At 35.5% G+C, this 20,286-nt stretch overlaps 2 protein-coding genes across 5 annotated transcripts in view; both read left to right on the top strand.

Annotated features, from left to right (window-relative positions):
• Window positions 1–7,584, top strand: part of LOC110026312 — a 41,880-nt gene extending 34,296 nt beyond the window's left edge. For 2 of the 4 annotated variants that reach the window (XM_020727203.1, XM_020727205.1), the window contains exon 2: window positions 6,101–7,583. In XM_020727203.1, coding sequence (XP_020582862.1) covers window positions 6,115–7,164 — 1,050 coding nt within the window. In that variant the 5' untranslated portion in view covers window positions 6,101–6,114 and the 3' untranslated portion in view covers window positions 7,165–7,583. Of the gene's footprint in view, window positions 1–3,721; window positions 3,890–6,100 lie in introns of all 4 variants that reach the window. The other 2 variants (XM_020727204.1, XM_020727206.1) reach the window with 2 other exon arrangements.
• A 4,124-nt stretch (window positions 7,585–11,708) lies between these two features.
• Window positions 11,709–16,484, top strand: LOC110026334 (lysM domain-containing GPI-anchored protein 1-like). The gene is made up of 5 exons (XM_020727227.1): window positions 11,709–12,603; window positions 15,166–15,283; window positions 15,576–15,737; window positions 16,025–16,056; window positions 16,156–16,484. The coding sequence occupies exons 1-5, from the start codon at window positions 11,955–11,957 to the stop codon at window positions 16,407–16,409; spliced, it is 1,215 nt and encodes a 404-aa protein (XP_020582886.1). The 5' UTR covers window positions 11,709–11,954; the 3' UTR covers window positions 16,410–16,484.
• The last annotated feature ends 3,802 nt before the right edge of the window (window positions 16,485–20,286 follow it).

Below are 20,286 nucleotides of genomic sequence, written 5' to 3'. Positions count from 1 at the left end.
GGCTGTAACTTGTCCGAGGTGGTCACCGTCTCCAAGGGTTTGGGTGGTGCCCAGGTTGCAGCTCGACCCCGACTAGACATTTTATCTTTCTTCAACCCTCCGACCCTCTTCCTGCTGCTAGCCACCCATCCTACCACTTGCCAGCTTGCTACCCTCACTGTCGAACTCCCTCCATTCCTTCCATAAACTGCCATAAGCCCTCCCAACCCATCCAGATCTGACCGCAACCCTCTTTGGTCTTCCCCCTTTCTATTGTAGCCATTTCCAACTCTTCCCAATGCTGCAGCAGCCTAGCAGCTGTTTCAACTCCTCCATAAGATTTACCTACTACCGTAACCTTTATTGAAGTATGTGTTGTGTCTTTATATTTGTGTTGTTTTGTTATCGTTATTTCATGTTTTCAAGCATCTTTTGTAATCCTTTAAATTTCAATAATAATATTTGTTTTTTGTTGCTATGTGGGTTTCCTCCGGTATCATTTGGTATCGGGGTTAGCCCAACCCTAGTCCTATCTCAGGGTCCCCAGTATTCGCCCCTACGCAAGCCACCCTCACCAATATTTTCCTACCCTAAATGCTTTGACTGATGAAGTTGAAGCTCCCTCAACCTCAGTAGATTGACGCGGGAGTTTCCCTGGATCGCAGTATTGTACCTGCTATAGTTTTTTGAATGTGTTACTGTAGCAACTACAGTAACTGCGGTCCAACCCTTCTCTTGTCACTATCTTGAAGTTTAGTGAAAAAAATGTAAGTGGCAATAGATATTTTTATGATCCATGATTTTTTTTTGGTATAAAGAATATAAAACTCTATTTCTACCAAAGATTAGATACTTTGAATGCTCCAATCAGAATCTCTTGTCACTATCTTGAAGTTTAGTGAAAAAATGTAAGTGGCAATAGATATTTTTATGATCCATGATTTTTTTTGGTATAAAGAATATAAAACTCTATTTCTACCAAAGATTAGATACTCTGAATGCTCCAATCAGAATCATAAACATTTGTAATATCTCCATTTTGTTTACAAATAGGATAAGTTTAATATTTTTCTAATACTTAAAGAATATTTTGAGTGATAGTTTCAATAGTTAATGAATCGACAGGCACCAAGGGGCTAGCGGAGATAAAAGCCTCGACCATTATCTCCATTTGTGAATCTGATTGTAGTGGAAAATCTTAGGAATAAGACTGAACTAGGGCTGTTTCATCAGAGGGATAGGGGGATCATCATGAGAGTTAAATAAAATATTTTGCACCAAAAATTTAAGATTTTTTTTGTCAGGACAGTCTTGACACATCAAAAAATTTTATGCTAAAAAAAGAAGAGGAACAATTTGTTGGAATATTTTCAATATTTATCTTCTATCAATATTTAGACACGAAGTCCCAATTTACATATTATAAAGAAGAGTTATAATGCCCAATTACATCATGATTCTAGCAGCAGAAAACCTAGTAAAATGAATTGTTGTTGCATTTAATTGCATGGACTTCTAAAAATAGAAGTCAAGAATAGGGTTGTAAATGAACCAATGCACTTTATTTAACTCGATTAAAACTTGATTCGTTTAAATTGCAGATAAAATGTTTGTACTTATTTTAAAAGCATGAAGGTTAAATGAACTAAATATGAACATAATTCAACTTATTTATTTATGTTCATGAACAAATTCATTTTTTGTTCAACAAGTAACTTGCTAAATATTGACATTAAGTTTAATGTTAGTTTATATATATATATATATATATATATAAAATAAAGTCTGATTAACAAGAATTTGTTTAATTATAAATTTAACAGTAATACTATTATATCAATAATATTTTAGTATTAATTATTAATTATATATTTATTTTATTAATATTTATTTATTTATTAACCCAATTTAAATAAATTAACTTAAATCATTCTCATTTTTACTTATATTTACAATTTGTACATGCACGTACATATATGTTATATATATACACCTACACATACATATCCATTATACACATAATATATATATATATATACTCGTATGCATGTACGCATCTTACATACATGCATACATAGATGTAGATATACATCTACATCGACATTTACTTCTACATCTACATGTGCATACATGAGATGTTGAATTTTGATGAAAGAAAAATAGACAGTTTTTATTGGAGTGGGGGAAACATTCACAACATTCGAAGGAAACGAAGGTCTCACTTGGGGGTCATCCAGGACACTCAGAGAGATTATTGCAAGATGTGGGATCCAATGAGACTGATAAACAGGAAATTCAAAAGATCCCTTAACATAGGTTAAAAGAAGAGAATAAGTACAACCAAGGATACAAGAGCAGCAAAAAAATACCGTCGGAGAGAGAGCATAAAAGAATGGTGTGGCAAGGCCCGATTTATGAGTTGGGAGTAGAGAGCAAATGTGATATTGACGTCATGAGGTGGCATCAGCATCACAAATAGCTCAAGAACCCAACAAATTAGATTAGGCTTTACAATGCTATAAGTGACAATCGAATGATATGGGAGGGAGGCTTGTATGACCAAATCCTTGCCATATTGCTCCTGTTGTAGTTACGACAATATTATTCAGTTGTGACTTCTCGCTTCTATGTTCGAAGAGATGGGGCCTGTCACAGATGAGAGTGAGAGTGCCAAACCACAGATGCAAATAAGCTACTTTTGACTCAATTGTTGGGCGAGGCAATTGGACTTCACATGTTTATACAGAAGGAAATTCCAAACATTATGTGCAGATATTTAACTTTGGGTATTTTGGCATCTAGGTTTTTCTTTATTTATATCCACACAATTAAATTCTGGACAGTGATTTTGAATTACATACCACTAGTGAATTTGATAGCTAATAGTAAATCATATGGAGATGATTTTGATGTAGCCTCATTGGTACTGGGAAATGGACATAACCTCCGGTCTATCAATGGACATAATCTTCCAACATCAAAGGGTTGTATGAACATCCAGGCAGATTAGGGTTGCAATGAATATATTACTCAAAAGTTGTCCTTTTGATATTCATTTTTGTTCATTTAATTACATAAGTGCTGGTTTTATTGACTATTTCAAAGGCACAATGCATGAATGCTTGTGGTTTAGAGGTACTCGATAACCAAAAAGGACTTAGAGGCGTGTCATTAAACATCAATCATGCACGCATTTTAGTTTGACTCAAAGAAGCATATCTAAGACGTGATTTTTGGTTTTAGAGGTTTTAATTGGTGGATTTAATTTTGATTATTAGACTTCTTAGCAAGTATCTGTCCTAATTTTAGGTTTGGTAGCAGCTTATTGTCATCTGAAGTTTACATATTTGATTTTATGCATTTGTTATTGTTGTATCAACCGAAATTAATTTGCATGGGGATTACATCAATAGGAAGGCCCATTTTATATCTTTTAGGCTTTTATCTTGCGTTTGATGTTTATCATGATTTTAAATTTTTGTTGCTGTATCTTTTTTAAGAATTCTTCATGAATGTATATTATGTTTTGTGTTTCTTAAATCACGTTTATAAATATACTAGAATAGAACTGGTGTTTTTGTGTTGTCTTTATACATTTTGCATGTTTATGCATTGTGTGGCAACATCATTAAGTTTGCTCTATGGTAGTTTTGGGTCTATATTGAAATCAGCCAAACTCACTCTTTTCAAATATAATGATTGATTTTTTGGCTCATTTTGTTTATGATTATTTTATTTCAAGGTTTGTTTGATGAAAATCCTGGGCAGAAATGTTCCCTCAACATGCTTCCTTGTCACTATCATTTCAAAAATGACAACAGCGCTCTGTCTACCTCTAGTTAAGGATTGTGGATATGTTGGAATGTTGAAGCCGCACAACAAATATAACCACCAATACCTAATGACAAAGGTTAGTGGTAGGTTTTTGTTGAAGTATAGTTTTCAGTGATCAACTCAGTTTAAAGATCAACAAAAAGTTGCAAAACCTCTTGTCGAGTCAAAAGATCAATGATTCTTTAATTTTTTGACCCATGCAATTGTTGATAATTACATTTTTGAGAGAAAATATTGAAATTATATATTAGGACTTTTGTCTCGCATAAATAAAGTTTGTTCTATTTAAGTTTCAGACGAGACCTTATGTGATCAGAAGTTGGCACTGTTCTGTAGGAGACATGCAGGTTTCAATAGAGGGCGAATGGGACCATAGATGAGGGCATTGCTGGGATTAGAAAGACAGATGTGAGAGAAAAAATTCATTAGGATTTCGGTCATGGGTCCAATATGTGGGTATTAAACCTAATTTTGCTTATATTTTTTATACTTTAAAGTTGTTCAAGTCTTGAACACATTCATGGACCAATGAAGCCCATAACTAATTTGATGTATCATTTGGGGTATTAATTGAACTCATGAAATTTCTGAAAGGTTAAGCTTAATCAGACTGAATGCCATTAATTGATATAGTTGGGGTCTAGATTTAATTAATTGGGCCTATTTAGCCAGCTAAAAATTATGATTAAATTAAGTAGTTTTAAGCATAATAATGACAATTTAACCAATCTAAATCTTTAGATCTTAGTGGGTTAATTTATACCTTTGCAAAGCCAATTTTAGCCTATATTTAGCAATTGAATGCTTAATTATAGTATTTTTTGGCTTTTGATTAATTACATAGGGTTGATTGAGACTTACGTTGGTAAGGTAATGCCGGAATTATTCTTTTAGTTAATTTTCTGAAGGTGGGCTTAAGAAGGCAATATCAAAGATTAAGGCCCTTTGCTTTACTGAGACAAAGTGTAAGCCGTAAGGTAGATTGTGATATAAGCCACGAATTAAACACAAATTACTTATAAAATTAAAGATAATAAATACACTGAAACCACCAACAATATTTAAAAAGAAAATTGAAAACTTGAACCCTAAAAGAAAACAATAGCAAAATAATTAAAATAAAAGGAAAAGTAAAATCAGTTAAAAAGATAATAAAAATTGTTAAAAATAAAATTTGTTATATAGACAATACAAATTTGTTTAAAGAAAATCAAAACAAACTAGCTAAAACAAAAAGGAACAAATTACTCAAAAAAAAATATATTACTGTTTAAAATAATATTAAAAGAAAAATCTAAACTTAAGAACTTAAACCCTTTAATATAATTAAGAATTTAAGTAAAGGCTAATTTGAATTGCTCGCCTCATCGGCCTCAAGCCATACACCTTTTTGAACAATGAACTTGAGATTAATTAACTTTAATTGGAGCATACAAACTTTTGTTCTTTATATATGACATGGAGGTGATGCATTCTCCATATGTATCCTCTAGCTTTTCCTAAAGCAACAAAAGCTTCTACTGGCAGCTCTGATAAATATTTTTCTCCTTTAATTTGAGAGTTTAGAGGTTGCTTGAGTCTACAAGATACATATCATGTTATTTTAAAAATTTACTCTTCTTTTTTATCATATGTTTTTTACTTCGAGGATCTTGTTTTTTGTTTGGAACCTGTTGAAATTATTTTCTTTTCAAGGCTTTAGAGCATGAAATAAATTCGTTCTGACCTATTTATTTCTTCGAGTTCTTTCGAAGTACTTTTAGCATATAATATTGTTTTCTTGGGAACTACTGTTGTGTCAATTATGCATGTGACAACATTTCATGTTTTTATTCATGGATTTCATTGTCATGCATCTAGAAGTTATGGATATTCTTATTATTCCATTCAATTTCTTAAATTATGGGAACAGCTTAATCTTCTATATTTTGTTAATTTACCAGACTGTAACTGACTATTGGCCATATATGGGTCACTTCACTATAGAGTTGAACTTGAGCAATACAAAGGCCCTAATATTATAATTTCAAATTTCTGATCATTTTTTTGTTGTTTGGGTGCTATACAAGTAAATACGATTATACAGATATTTATAATGTTGTCTTTAAAATTCTTTTTATATAAGAAGCTTTTTTCATGATCATATGGGCTCTACTCAATTGAATTGAGCAGTCAAAACTTTTCTACCCTTCTCATTTCTCCTTTTGTTTTTTTTTTAACAGTCTTGCATGCCTAAAGAAATTTCCATTTTGGTTGGTAGTGAACAATTCTGGTTTAAATTTTACAGAAATTACTTGCAACATGGCAAAAACTGCCAGGAGCCGGCGCAGGGTTTCTTCTCGCCAGTTCAGGTCGACTCCTTATTCTTTCCCAAAGTCTTACAGCTGGGTAGCCTCAGAACCAGGCAACTTGAAAAGAAAATTGGCATTGGAAAGGAAGGACTGGGAAGATGCTACATGCTCAGTGTGCATGGACTTCCCACACAATGCTGTTCTCCTGCTTTGCTCGTCCCACGAGAAAGGTTGTCGTCCTTATATGTGTGGTACCAATTACCACCACTCGAACTGCCTCGATCAGTTCAAGAAGGCTTACACGAAGGTAAGGTCTAATCAACTAGATTCAATTGTCGACGTCGCAGACAACCCTGGGCTAATCGTCCCCGGCTGGTCCTCAAGCAGTAAGTCTGAGTCATTGGAGCTCGCCTGCCCTCTCTGTCGAGGGCAAGTGAAGGGATGGACTGTAGTGGAACCAGCGAGGAAATATCTAAACAACATGATGAGGAATTGCATGCATGATGGTTGCTCTCATGTCGGAACATACAAGGAACTCAAAAAGCACGTGAGGTCCAAACACCCTTGCGCCAAGCCTCGTGAGGTTGACCCTGCATTGGAGGAGAAATGGAGAGTGCTCGAACACGAGAGGGAGCGGCAGGACGTCATCAGCACGATAACATCATCGATGCCTCGATCCGTGGTGTTTGGAGACTACATCATAGAGATGACCAATAGCGATGTTGACAGCGATGATGAGGCTGGAGATGTCGAATTCGGAGGAGGAAGCGGCGGTATCAGCAGAAGCATCCTTTATTTTTTCTTGCAGGAAGGCGCGCGTCTAATGAGGTTTCAGAGGGATCAAGATGTTAATGCGGAACTTGCAGATGAGGGGGCTTATGATCACGATTTACTAGGCAGCGCGAACATTTCTGCTGCCTCGGCTGCTTATTCCTCTGGAGGAGATGATAGCAGTGCAACTACGGTTTTTAGCCGAGGGAGAGATTTGGGTTTGTTGAGATCAGATAGGCGGCGGAGGAGGCGGCGCCGTCGAAGCAGGGGCTCAGGAGCATTTGATTAATTTGAAGAATAAAGGTTAAGGCATGTTTTTTAGGGTCTCATAAACGTAGAAAAAATTGACAGGGACCTCATCATCTATACATTTATATTAAGATTAAACTATACTGTCAATTATATTTGTTTTCCTATACTGGATTTAAAGTTAGTGGGATGTTGAGGACCTTTCTGCATATATTTATGAGATGATTCTAAAACTTGCAACCAGTGTCTGGTTGTTTAATTGTGTTCTACAGTTGACAGGTTTCTGCTGCTACTGCTGAGCAGGTTCTTCCTTTAGCTGTAACTGTAACGTTTTGCTTTCATATATAGACTCATGCAATGCAATTGCTATTAAAAAAAATTTATGATTGTTGTAATAAGAAGCGGCTGCAGTTAAATATTGTAAAATTGGTTCTCTATTGTGAGAGAAGTGCAGGAATGGTTTGAACAGGTTCACAACTATTGAGTTTTTTTTTTTTTTTGAATTTGAGATTCAACTGGTAACTGGCAGTTTCTTTAATAACGGCTGCAGTTAAATATTGTAAAATTGGTTCTCTATGGTGAGAAAAGTGCAGGAATGGTTTGAACAAGTTCACAACTATTGAGTTTTTTATTTTTTAAATTTGAGATTCAACTGATAACTGGCAGTGTCTTTAATAACATTCCAATTCTACACTTGCCAAATCAAAATTATGTTATCATGATTTTCTACGAAGTCATGAAGAACTCCTATCATGTTGGGTTACATTTCTCTTAATGTTTGAATGAATGGGGTATGAAGTTGAATCAAGCTTGAGCCACAAGTGTCTTGAGCTCGACTAAATAATCAAGATTTAGCTCGAGTTCGCGTCTAAACTTTGAGTAAGCTTATTTATCATAAAAGGGAGTATTTGTTTTTATTCGAGTAGTTAATGTATTCTTATTTATCATAAAAGGGAGTATTTGTTTTTATTCTAGTTAATGTATTAAATGATGAAAATGATGACGATGATGACGGTTGAAAATTGTTTCTTCCAATTATTATGTTGCGGATAAATACAGATAGTAATAATTTATAAACAAATAAACTGGCTAGATGAAGAATTGAGTCAGAGTTGAGTCATGATTCATTCACCAAGTTTGAGTCTTTACTAATCCATGAGTCTATTTAATTCAAATACACCCCTTACAATCGAAGTTTTTGCACTGCTTTCGGTTGTCATATTTGAATGACTTCATATTGATTTTCCATCTCTTATAAGAACGAACGATTGTTTAGAATTGCCATAAATTGTTCCCATCAGTTGCCCAACTACATAACCCATGGTATCAATGGTGATATTTGTGGATCCCAATAATTTCACTGTTTATGTATCAAAAGGTACATTTGTTTCCTAATGTTCAAACTTCTTGTTTAAGCCTTTGTTTCTTTATGAGGGAAATGCTCATATTAATTATTCATGAAGCTAGCTTAGCTTGGGAAACTTGGGCGGCGTGTGGCCGCAATTTAGATTTACATTAAATAGAATGTATCAAACCCAATCGCACACAAAAGAGCTAGCGAGTGACGATAAAATAAATCCGTCTCATGATAGGTTTCCTAAATCAAGATTTACGTCGTAAAATAGATGAAACAGGAGAAAAAAGGATGAAGTGCGAGAAAATTCGACTCAACGGAGCATTGGATTTAATTTTCATTTTTTTTTATTTGGTTTGATTTAAGTTAAATTTATGGTTAAATCCTGTTCTTGGGACTTGACACTGTAAAATCGTCATGGGGATAATGTGGTTGGGTCATGGTGCTCAAAATAGTCGCATGAGGTTCATTGATTTGGTATAGTTGTGGAAGTTAAAATTGTCCCTATAATCTCTTGGGATGGAGAAGGTTGGTCAAACTTTTGGGTTATTTATAAATATATAACTAATAACATGGTCTAGAAAAATTAGTTCTTAGATTGATTTGAAGTGATAAGTCATGTATCGCAAATCATCCTCAATGAAGAAATAAATTTTGCATGTAAGAAATAAATATGAGAAGTATTCCTGCCAATTAGTCTAGTATTCTAGGCATTAATCATCTTAGTTTACATGCAAAAGAAGTCTAAAAGCGATTATTGTTACATATTATACCCAAAGAGATTTGATAAAATTGCGACATGTATGCCCCCTCATTAGGAATCCAAATAATCATTTCATGCCCACCTCAATGATATGTTAAATTATTATGAAATCGTAAATGCAAATATTTCAAGCCTTTCTTTTGTGATAGATACATTTATTCTCATCATTAAAATACTAAATCATCATGAATCATAACAAGATGAAATTTTATTCAAATTTCAGTATTTTGAAGTGTGTGTATGTGTTGAATTCTTATTTGTCTGTGAATCACAAACAAAAAATGGAATGTTAAGTAAAACTATATATATATATATATAGTGAGAGAGTGAGAGAGAATTGTAAAATAACATAGTGAATTATGTCATTAATAAATGATTTTCATATTTATAGGAGGGAGCACAAAATGATGATATTACATTTCTCTCACTGTTTTAAAGGGGTTCATACTATGTTATTTCTAATATTTTACATACATAAGTTGGTTATCTGGCTATTTTCTAACATGGTTGGATGTCCTTTATCGGCTTCGAGTTTGCAGAATCAGCTCGATCGACCAAACTTGGTCGATATGGGCGACCAGTTGATATGGCCATAATGTCAATACTTGACCCCTAATGAGGAGCATCTGAGTGTCCATGGGAAGGATAAAGATGTTAAGGAACCAACTCTCCTCAGATTAGTTACCATGCAGTGGTTGGCACAGATATCTTTTTGTTTTGTTTCTGGCTGAATGGCTCCTTGTTGTATCCTCTGGTCTCATTTGGCCCATCTCGTGGTTCGGTCGACCTTGGCCTTGCTGGCTTGGCTCAGACAGGTTAACTCAGTTGGACAAGTAGACTCCATGATCTTCTGTCAGTGGACCCTCTTTTCATTTTGTTCTTCTCTTTTGGACTGTTACATCTCCATAAGTTTAATGCTGACATATTTTGGTCGACAAGACTTATGGTCGTATGAACTTACGGTCCTCCAAAATTCTATTCGTCTAAAATTCTGGTCGTCAAGACCTTTGGTCGTCTATAATTCTGGTTGTTTAGACTTCTAGCCATCTAGACTTTCGATCGTTCATAATGTAGGTCGTTCAGACTACGGCTATTGGGATCTGGTCCAACTAAACTTAATCTTTGTTTCTTCTCCTTGTATTATTTCTTCTTATTGATGACATGATCCACACTCACATCACCTTTGATGATTTTGAATCTAGATATGTCTTTGTGAATCACACTCAAGGAATAGAATGTAGAGTATGACAGATAGTGAAAGTGTGTGTGAGAGAGAGAGTACACGGTAATGAATAATAGAATGAAGGAATTGTGTTTGGATAGATTCAATTGATTAGTTTTTACTGAAGAAATGAGCCCCCTGTTTATAGGATAGAGGGTACAATATACATAATTACATGCTTACTCTTGCTTTAGTGGTATTTACATAAATGAGCATACAAATCAACTACCCTAGCATTAGGTCAGTTGGAATCGGCGATTCAACGGGGTTTGTTCGCCCGGATACGCTGAGTTGGAGTTGTTGATTGGGTCTTATTGGACTTCGGTCATCTTCATTGGGTTCGGTCGGCTTGGTTCTATCAGTTGGCTTGGTGCTATCAATTGGCTGATCTGGTCTTGTTGACTATCGATTCCAAGATAAGGAGCTTTCGTGGCCATGATGAGACTAGGCTGTCGGGTAGAAGGTGAATCCTTTAACAAAAAAGTACTTTAGGGTGTTCATGGTGTAGATGATGGTAGAACCCTCGGTCTTCTGATGAAAAATCATTAAGGTTCCTTATGAGATGGTTGGTGATGCTAGGGCGAGAGTTGGGTTGATGCCTTTTCTGGGCATGGTGTCTTTTAATCTCTAGTTCAGACTGTCTGCGTCCAATCGACTTCTAATCCCAATTTAAGGGGTATGTACTTGGTCAATCAAGTTCTTTGCTTTCACGGTGATGAGACTTTTGGTCTTCCTTATGTGGCGCATTCCTAATCTTACTTTCATGTCTCTTATCGTGTTGATGTACATATGAAAATGTTTGTTATTCTTCCTTAGATTTGATTTCAGCAAAGTTAAATTTAAATCCTTCCAAATAGAATTTTATAAATTTAAATTATACCATTCTAATAAATCAATTTTAGCATCATCATTTGTTAAATTTCATCACAAGATATTTTTTTGAAAATTTTCATACATTCCACTCAAATCTTATTTATTTACATATGAAACATCTAAACTTTCATTTTTACATATATATTGTTTTATCTATGCCTCAAAATCTGTATTTTAATTTTTAAAAGTAAACAATGGTGTGTTTTTTTATGGGAAATGAAATATCTTGATGGTATAAATTTAAAATGTAAAATTTAGATACTAGATATGTAAATACGTAGAAATTCTAGGGTATTTATGTAAATGCCAAACCCCCCAGGTCAAGCGACGTCGGCTAGTACCAAGTATTTTGTTCTTTTCAGATGCCATAACGCTTCTCTTGTCTCAGTTCGCTGCTTCACTCTTGCTCTCACCCCTTCGCTTTCCGACCGTTGGTGCCTTGCCAGCTTTGCTCCGCCTCCTTTGGCCCTGCACATGGTGTAGAGAATCTGCGCACAAAGAAGAGGGAGAGTAAAGTGAGAGAAAGTGAGAGTCAGCAAGCAAAGCAGCTCCCTTTGCGGCTTTGCTTCCCCGTTTCTCTTCCAAAACCCTAAACCACAGCATTCCTTACCTCCATTAATGGCGCTACTTATCCCCGCACTTCTCTTCCATCTTCTTTCCCTCCCTCTGATTGTTCTCTGCAAATCCACCATTGAACCCTGTTCCGTTTCCGACTCCTGCAACGCCCTCGCGGGCTACACACTCTACACCGAGCTCAAGGTCTCTGAAGTTGCTGCTCTCTTCCAGGTCGACCCAATTGGCCTTCTCAACGCCAATGCCATTGACATTTCTATTCCCGATGTTGAGAATCACATTCTTCCCGCCGGCCTCTTCGTCAAAATCCCCACCATCTGCTCCTGCTCCGATGGCATCCGTAAGTCCGTTTCCACTCGCTACAAAACACGCCCCTCCGTCACTCTTTCTTCTATAGCGGACTCCGTTTACGCCGGTCTTGTCTCCACCGACCAGATCCGTGATGCTAACTCCATCACCGACCCCTCTATGCTCGATGTTGGTCAGATACTTGTTATCCCTCTTCCTTGCACTTGCTTCAACTCCACCGATAACTTCCTTCCTGCTATCTACCTGTCTTACGTCGTGTTGGTTGGGGATACCGTCCCCGGCATTGCTGCAAGGTACTCCACCACGGTTACCGATATTATGAACGTGAATGCGATGGGGAGCCCGGTGGTCAGGGCTGGCGATATACTTGCAATTCCATTGCCAGGTAAGGGCGGTTTCTTTATTACTTAGCTTGGATTTCAATGAGTTTTATTTTCTTGTGATTTTGCTGCAATCTGCAACTATCAGGCTGTTTCTTGCTTATAGATTCTAAATGAGCATTTTTTTTACTGTACAGCTGATTGCTGCTTGATTTTCTTCATGATATGATTCTTTGTAAGGATTTTTGTCTTGTTATTTCAATATTTTTCTCCAACAGCAGTCAGGATGGTTCAGTTTTTTTTTTTTTTTTAACGTGGAAAATAATTGGAAGATTTATATGCACACCACTCAATTTTTATGTATTTACATATCTGAACCTAAAATTCAATTTTTACATACATACTACCTTCTCTATGAATGTAAAGGTGTCTTTCACTTTTTAAAAGTTAAAATGGTGGTACTTCTAATGTGATATGAAAGCTCTGGGTGGTATAGTTGTAAAAAGAAAAATTTAGATATGTAAATACATAGGAATTGGGTGGTATGTTTGTAGAGGAAGAGGGACGGATGCGATGGTGTGAGAATTGCAATGAGAATAGATTGGTATGGTGCTCTAACTGTGTAGTTTTTCTTTCTATTGAAACAATCAGTTCTATTTGGGTCAATCATATAAAATAGGATTGATATATTAAAAGAAGGCGGAATTATGCTTAGTGGCAAAAGCACTTATTTATCCTGATAATCCTCAAGCATACTATGTTTATTATTTTGCTTATCAACTTCAATTTTGTTTAGTAACAATAGAAAAAAATCATTGGCAAGTCGGATATCTTTTTAAGTTTATTTCAAAAATTTTGAATACACTTGGAGCTTCTTGTAAGAGGAGTGATACTCTTAAAACCTTTCAACATGAGAAGATGATCATAGTTTAAATCAAGAAACTACTTTGTAACGAGCTCATGAAATCCGTCAGAAGTGTATGCATTTATAATTGAAGTGCTTGAGATTGTAAAGGAAGATGATGTACATGATCGACAGTCAGTTGAACTTGATGATTTAATCAGTGCAATGGAATCTTTTGAATTTATCTTTACAATACATTTGGTGATTAATATTTTAGGTATTACAAATAAATTATCACAATCCTTACAAAAAATATATCAGAATATTGAGAATGCAATGAAATTGGTACAAGAATCCAAATAACAATTATAGATGACGAGCGGGAATGTATGAGATTCTTTATTAGATGAAGTGTCTTGCTTTTTTTCATGTTTTTGAAATTGATATTTCAGATATGAACTGTATTTTTAAGGCTAATCGTTGGTCAACACATAGAGGTGAAAAAAAAGACAAATTTACATTATTATTGTGTTTAGTTGTTTTATAATGTGATTGACATGCAAATTCAAAAGTGAAGAATCGTTTTTCAAATAAAAAAAAAAGTACTGAGCTACTTCTTTGTATGACATGTTTAAACCTAAATGATTCATTCACTGTTTTTTATTAGGAGAAATTGAGTCATCTTACAGAATTATATCCACATTATTTTTCTATTATTGAGTTTGTGGCACTTGAGCTCTAACTTTTCACTTATATTATTGATATGTGCATTAGTGCCTATTTTTCATCTCTAAATGGTATTGTTGATATTGCAAAACTGTTGGTTCGGAGTTCAGACGAAGAATAATGATTTGTATCATTTAGTTATCGACTTGAAACAGGTACAAAATCCAACCCAACTATTTGAATAAAAATTTTAGTTATAGGTTCTATTCCACCTACTTTCAGGGTTTAATTCATTGATCAAATGAGAAACTTAAATTATGGGAAAGGTTTTATACTTGTATAAGCAAATAGCTAGCTTGTTTTGATTTGGTGAATTCATTCCCTTATTTTTTTTCTTCTGTATTTATTACTGATTTAAGAGTGATTATGTTTAACTAAATGTTACATAGTTTTTTGTTTCAAGGAGTGCAGAAGTTTCAATGTTTTTGCATGGTTTTTTAATTTTTTTAAACTTGGATGTCTAACTAGTGGTTGACCTTTAAATTTTATTGTGATTGATTTCCGCTGATTTCAAATTTCAGTTAAACTTGGATGTCTAACTAGTGGTTGACCTTTAATTGTGATTGATTTCCGCTGATTTCAAATTTCAGTTAAGTTTAGTTAAAAAGCATGAGCTTGTGACTTGCATGAATTCTGTGTGATTGTATGTTAGTTTACGTCTCATATTAAATTTTCCAAAAACGATTTTTATAAATACCAAAACCTATTGGCTCTAAGAAGAAGCGCGAAGAGAGACTCCTTGAGGATAAAGTTGACGCATTAATAAGTAGAATCAACTGATGAGAGCCAAGGATATTCTTCTTCCATCAACCACTGAAACTTGTATCGTTTAGATCTATTTGCCTTGCCCACTTTTTTATCTGCTTCACTTGAATTTAAGTAGCAATTCCTGAGTCATGTGGAACTTAATTGAATTATACATTTAGACATTCATTAATTTTATATCCTACTACTTTGGATTTATAAGTTCTTTAATTTTATACTTCAGCCTTCATGTTTTGAGGCCATTGTTTAACAACTTCGCTCTGATTACCATGATTCTTGTCTCTTCTGCCAGCCTGTTCGTCAAATTTCCCGACATATGCATCTGATCATTTCTTGACAGTAGCAAATGGCACCTACGCTATAACTGCCAGTCATTGTGTCCAGTGCAGCTGTGGAACAGGAAATCACAAGTAAACTATTTTCTGACCTTTTACATGCATTGCATTATTACTGATTTTAGAGTGAAATGCCAAAATAGTCCCCTGATTTCTTACATGGGGTCATTTCACTCCCAAAGTTTATAAAAGTATTAAATTACTCCACAAATTCTTTAAATTGGGGCAGGGACCCATATTAAAAGAGTTTGGGGACTAATATGACATTTTAGAGACTCTGGGTAAGACAACCCCCTACAAATTATTTTGACAATTTTCTCGTTGGTTTTATCAAAACGAACTTCTATGACTCTTATCTCTCTTGTAGTTTATACTGCACCCCAGCTTCACTGGCAGTATCATGTTCAAGCATGCAATGTCGAGGAAGCAACTTAATGCTGGGAAATGTTACTGCTCAGCCCACTACTGCAGGATGCAACGTCACTTCCTGCTCTTATGGTGGCTTTGTAAATGGAACAATCCTCACAACGTAAGCTTCTTATACATCATGCATACATGCATGCATATATATGTACATGTATGCATATGTGTATTTATGTATGTATATTTCTGCGTTCAACACGTCAAGGAAAGCAAGTTTTAATCAATTAGATTCTTATACATCATGCATACATGCATGCATATATATATACATGTATGTATATGTGTATTTATGTATGTATATTTCTGCTTTCAACACGTCAAGGAAAGCATGTTTTAATCAATTAGTTCAACACGTCAAGGAAAGCAAGTTTTAATCAATTAGATACTTTGCAGGTTATCTACTTCCCTTCAACCCCGTTGTCCAGGTTAATCTCTTGCCATGCTTCTCACTTTTCACATTCTATAACTTCACATGAACTCATCCAAGTCTTCTTATACTGCGTGTCACTTGTTGGCTGATTCAGGGCCGCCCCAACTTCCTCAACTGGTTCCTCCGCCTACTTTTGTTAGCCCTGATTCATTTTTGGGTCCATCGCCATCTCCGTTTCCATCACAACCTGGCGGTGCCATGCCTACGCCAAAGACTCCGTTTCCTGGAACTTCGAACTTGCCTGCTGTTTCTCCTGCAGGTGGTCCTGCTGGAAGCACATCTCAGGCTTCTCCTCTTAAGCGCTTAAATCTTATTGTTGATGCTTTTATTTTCTGCTTGCTATTGTAATTTAGGTAGTTTTGTTCTTTATTATTATTATTATTATTTTTTGGCTTCATACATTGTTTTGTATTGTGAACTAATTATGAATTTTATTTGCCATTTTCTAGTTTAGTCTTGTACTATGGCATGCTTTTGTTTTTTGCTTTCTTTTCTGCAGAAAGATACCTGGCTTTTCTGGATTTTGCTGAGCCAGTTAAGTTTTTTAGACATTTGTCAAAGGTATATTAAGGTTTGTGGATTTCAGATTATGGTAATGGTTCATTTGTTTGCTTGGTAATGATAGACTGGAAAGTGATCGTTTTGTTATTTGTCGGATTTAAATTTGAAATTTTTTTAAAATTTTTTTTCTAGTTTTTATTAATATTTTCCGAGATGAAATTTATATTGATTTTTATGTTTATTATCTGCTAAATCTTAATAAAAATATGATGAATTAATTATGTTGGTATACAGAATTCTTTTTAGTCAATCAGTTTGCTTGTAAAAGTCTTGAATCAAATAATATTTTGGGCATTTACATGCATACCACACAAATCGTGTATTTTCATATCTGACATCTAAGCATTCATATTTATGTAACCACTCAATGTTTTATCATCACATCAAAAATACATTCATCATAGTTTTCTTAAAAAGTGAAGGACACATTTTCATGCATGAGTTTATGATGCCGAAGTGTTTTATTAATGCAAATATCAAACTCTGGGTGGTATGTATATAAATTTCAACAGGCACACTATAAAAAAAATCATTTTTTTAAGAATGGGTTTGCCCAGCTTTTATTGATTTGAATAAGTTTTTTACATGGGTGTGGTTATAGATACGAAATGGCTAAACGGAAGTGAAATGAAAATATAATTTATAGGGCGAAAAAGTCTCAATTTTTTTTCTTGTAATAGACAAAATTTCACTCTATAAGCTTGGAATGTGTTAATAGACGTTGTCACAGGATGTCTGTTGTCACCAATGGCAGGGCTCTCTATATTGCTTCTGCAGATCTTGCTATGATTTGTTGTTTCATTGCCGACCAGAAAACAATGTTCGGACTTAGAATGTGCAGAATCTTATGGTAGATCTTCTGTCGTTTGGATTGGTGGCCCAATATGCATCTGCATTGGCTTTGAGTGCCGGGTCACTTGAGAAAACGGGTACTCCATGTTTGTGAGTGTCATTGAGTTAGCGTAGAAAATGTTTGAGGAGTTGATTGTGATGTGTGAGAGGTTGGTGCATGTGTTGGCTGAGGAAGTTTGTTGTGTATGTGATGTGGTGGCGTGTGAATGTGAAATATTGGAAGGACCTGATGAATTGACGGGATTGTTGTGGGTTTGTGTGGAGGTTGTTGTCAGTCATGCGGCTTGTGGAGGAGGGTAGAGGGATGAGAACTGGCTTGGAGTCGGCCATTACTCTGGTCTGAAGGATGTCTGTGAGATATTTGGTTTGTTTTATGAAGTATCCATTGGAGATGTGATGAACATGGAGTCCTAAAAATTGGGGTATGGGAGTTGGTTGTTTGATGTGAAACTAGTTGCCTAATTTTTGGAGTAGAGATGCTATGTGTGCTGATGAGTTGCTTGTAATAAGGATGTCGTCAACATTGATTAGGAGAAATATTTGGATGTGTTGTTTGTTGTAGATAAGGAGCGAGCGATCAACAATGCTGAAGTGATGGCTCTATAGATAAGTGTAGAAGGTGGAGTACCATTGCCTTGATGCCTATTTTTGCCCATATATTGCCTTGTGCAGTTTGTAGACGAATTTCGAGTGTTGGTTGTATTTAAAACCCAGTGGTTGTTGCTTGAACTTTGTATCATCGAGCTTGTCATGAAGGAATGCAGTGGAAAAGTTTAATTGTTGGACCTCCCATATTTGTGTTGTTGTCAGAGCAAGGGATTTTGCCACCGGACTGACTATCTCTGTGTAGTCTATTATTGGTTTTTGGGCATTTTTGGGCGCTCCCTTGAGCTACTAGGCGTGCCTTGTATCTAGCAATGGATTCATCTGAGGGTGTTCTTGTTTTATATGTCTATTTGCATTCCAGAATAGTGTGATCTGTGGGTGCTGGTACCACGAACCAGGTTCTCTGTTGTTGAAGAGAGAAAAACTCAATGGACATGGCTTGGCGCTAGTGAGGAATCTTGTGGGCTTTGGGATAGGAATTGTGGGTTCTATGGGGTTTGTTGTATGGGTGAGGTCAAGTATTTGTCTGGGTTTAAGAGTTCCTGCTTTGGTTTTTGTTATCATGCAGTGAGATTGTGATTGTGTTTGTAGGATGTGTTGTTAGTTGTTGTGTGGGTGTGTGTTGTTGGGTTGGTAAAGGTTGTTGTTTGTTGTTTTTTGTGTGTGTAAAGATGTTGTTGTTGTTGGTTATGTAGGATGGATGTTGGAACTAGTAGAGAAGGTGGTGCTTGTGATGTAGTTTGTTTTGTGGTTGGTTGGTGTGACTTTGATTTGGTGGAATGGAAATGAGGTTTCAATGAAAGTGACATGTCTAGAGATGATTCTTTTGTTTGTGGATGAGTTACAGCATTTGTAACATCTTTGTTGGGGGTTGTAGCTAATAAAAGCATAGGGGTTTTGGTTTGAAGTTTGTGTGTCATTTGTGGTTCCTCACGTGCAAACATAGTAATCTGTTGTTTTTTTCTTTTTTCGTAGAGTTCATGAGGGGATTTGTTATGAGTCGTTTTAGAAGGGAGAATGTTGATAAGTTGAATTGCGAGGATTGCCTCCATCCAGAAGGATTGAGGAAGATGGTTCACATTGAGTAAGGTTATTGTTGTTTCAATGATATGCCTGTGTTTGCATTCGCCGGGCCATTTTGTTGTGGTGTGATAGGCATGAGAACTGATGTTTTATGTCGTTGGTTTGGAGATATTGTTGTAGTTGATGAAAGGTGTATTTACCTCCATTATCAGTGCGAATAAATTTTTTTTTTTTTTTTTGTATTGAAAATGGTCATGAGATACTGGTGAAGATGAATAAAAAGTGTTTGTTTCATTTTTGTTGTGCATGGGAAATATCCAACAAAAGTGAGAATATGCATCTATAAATGAGACATAGTATCAATATCCATTGATTGAAACAAAGGGAAAAGATCCCCATACATCAAAGTAGGTAAGTTCTAAACGATTATATGTAGTATTATTGGTACGAAAGACTAATCTATGACTCTTGTTCTGGTGGCATGCTAAGCATGGTAACTGAGAGCTGGGGATGCGTAGTTGAGGGAATTTACTGGAGATGAATGATAATGTTCGATGGTGGGGGTGGCCAATTCCTTGATGCCAGTTAGTTGAGGAGATGGAGGTGGGGATGGATTTGTATTGTATATAGAACCTCCCTAACTGGACCTATGAGTAAAATCTTTTGTATTTTCTGCATATGGTATTTTTTAGCATCGAAAGATAGAATGCAATTATTACCTTGAGCAAGTTTTTGAACTGAAAGAAGATTGTTTTAGAGATGAGAGACATGATAGAGAGATGGAAGATTGAGCTTACTTGTGGGAGTGAGACAGATGCTCGATCCTTTATGGGGATATGTTGGAGACCTGACTATTACCTACAGTGACTTGTTCTATGCCTTGATATGGATTTGGGAGATGTAGGTTTTCTAGATTTGGTGTAAGGTGTGTTGTTGCGCCTGTGTTAAAGATCCATGATTGGTTTTCTATGTTGTTGGTAGCTATGAGTGTTGTGTGGTTTTGAGGTGTGTTTGTTTTGTATTGTAGGTTGGTATTGTAGGTTATTTGTTGTTTGTTTTGTGTGAGTTGGTTTAGTATTTGGAAGTTTGAGGTTGTTGGTATTGATTTTTGTAATTGGTTTTGTGTTGTTGTTTTTTGTTTAGTTGCTGTATAGAGTTGTGAGGGGTGGTTTGTTATTCTTCT

Source organism: Phalaenopsis equestris, unplaced genomic scaffold (assembly GCF_001263595.1).
Source record: "Phalaenopsis equestris unplaced genomic scaffold, ASM126359v1 Scaffold000364, whole genome shotgun sequence".
Taxonomy (NCBI): Eukaryota; Viridiplantae; Streptophyta; class Magnoliopsida; order Asparagales; family Orchidaceae; genus Phalaenopsis; species Phalaenopsis equestris.
This window is presented reverse-complemented; position numbering and strand designations above follow the sequence as displayed.

Excerpts from the sequence above, each read along its gene's own strand:
- LOC110026334 (XM_020727227.1), top strand. The coding sequence starts at position 11,955 with ATGGCGCTACTTATCCCCGCACTTCTCTTCCATCTTCTTTCCCTCCCT. Across the intron at positions 12,604-15,165 it reads ACTTGCAATTCCATTGCCAG|CCTGTTCGTCAAATTTCCCG; the intron begins GTAAGGGCGGTT and ends CTCTTCTGCCAG. Across the intron at positions 15,738-16,024 it reads AATGGAACAATCCTCACAAC|GTTATCTACTTCCCTTCAAC; the intron begins GTAAGCTTCTTA and ends GATACTTTGCAG.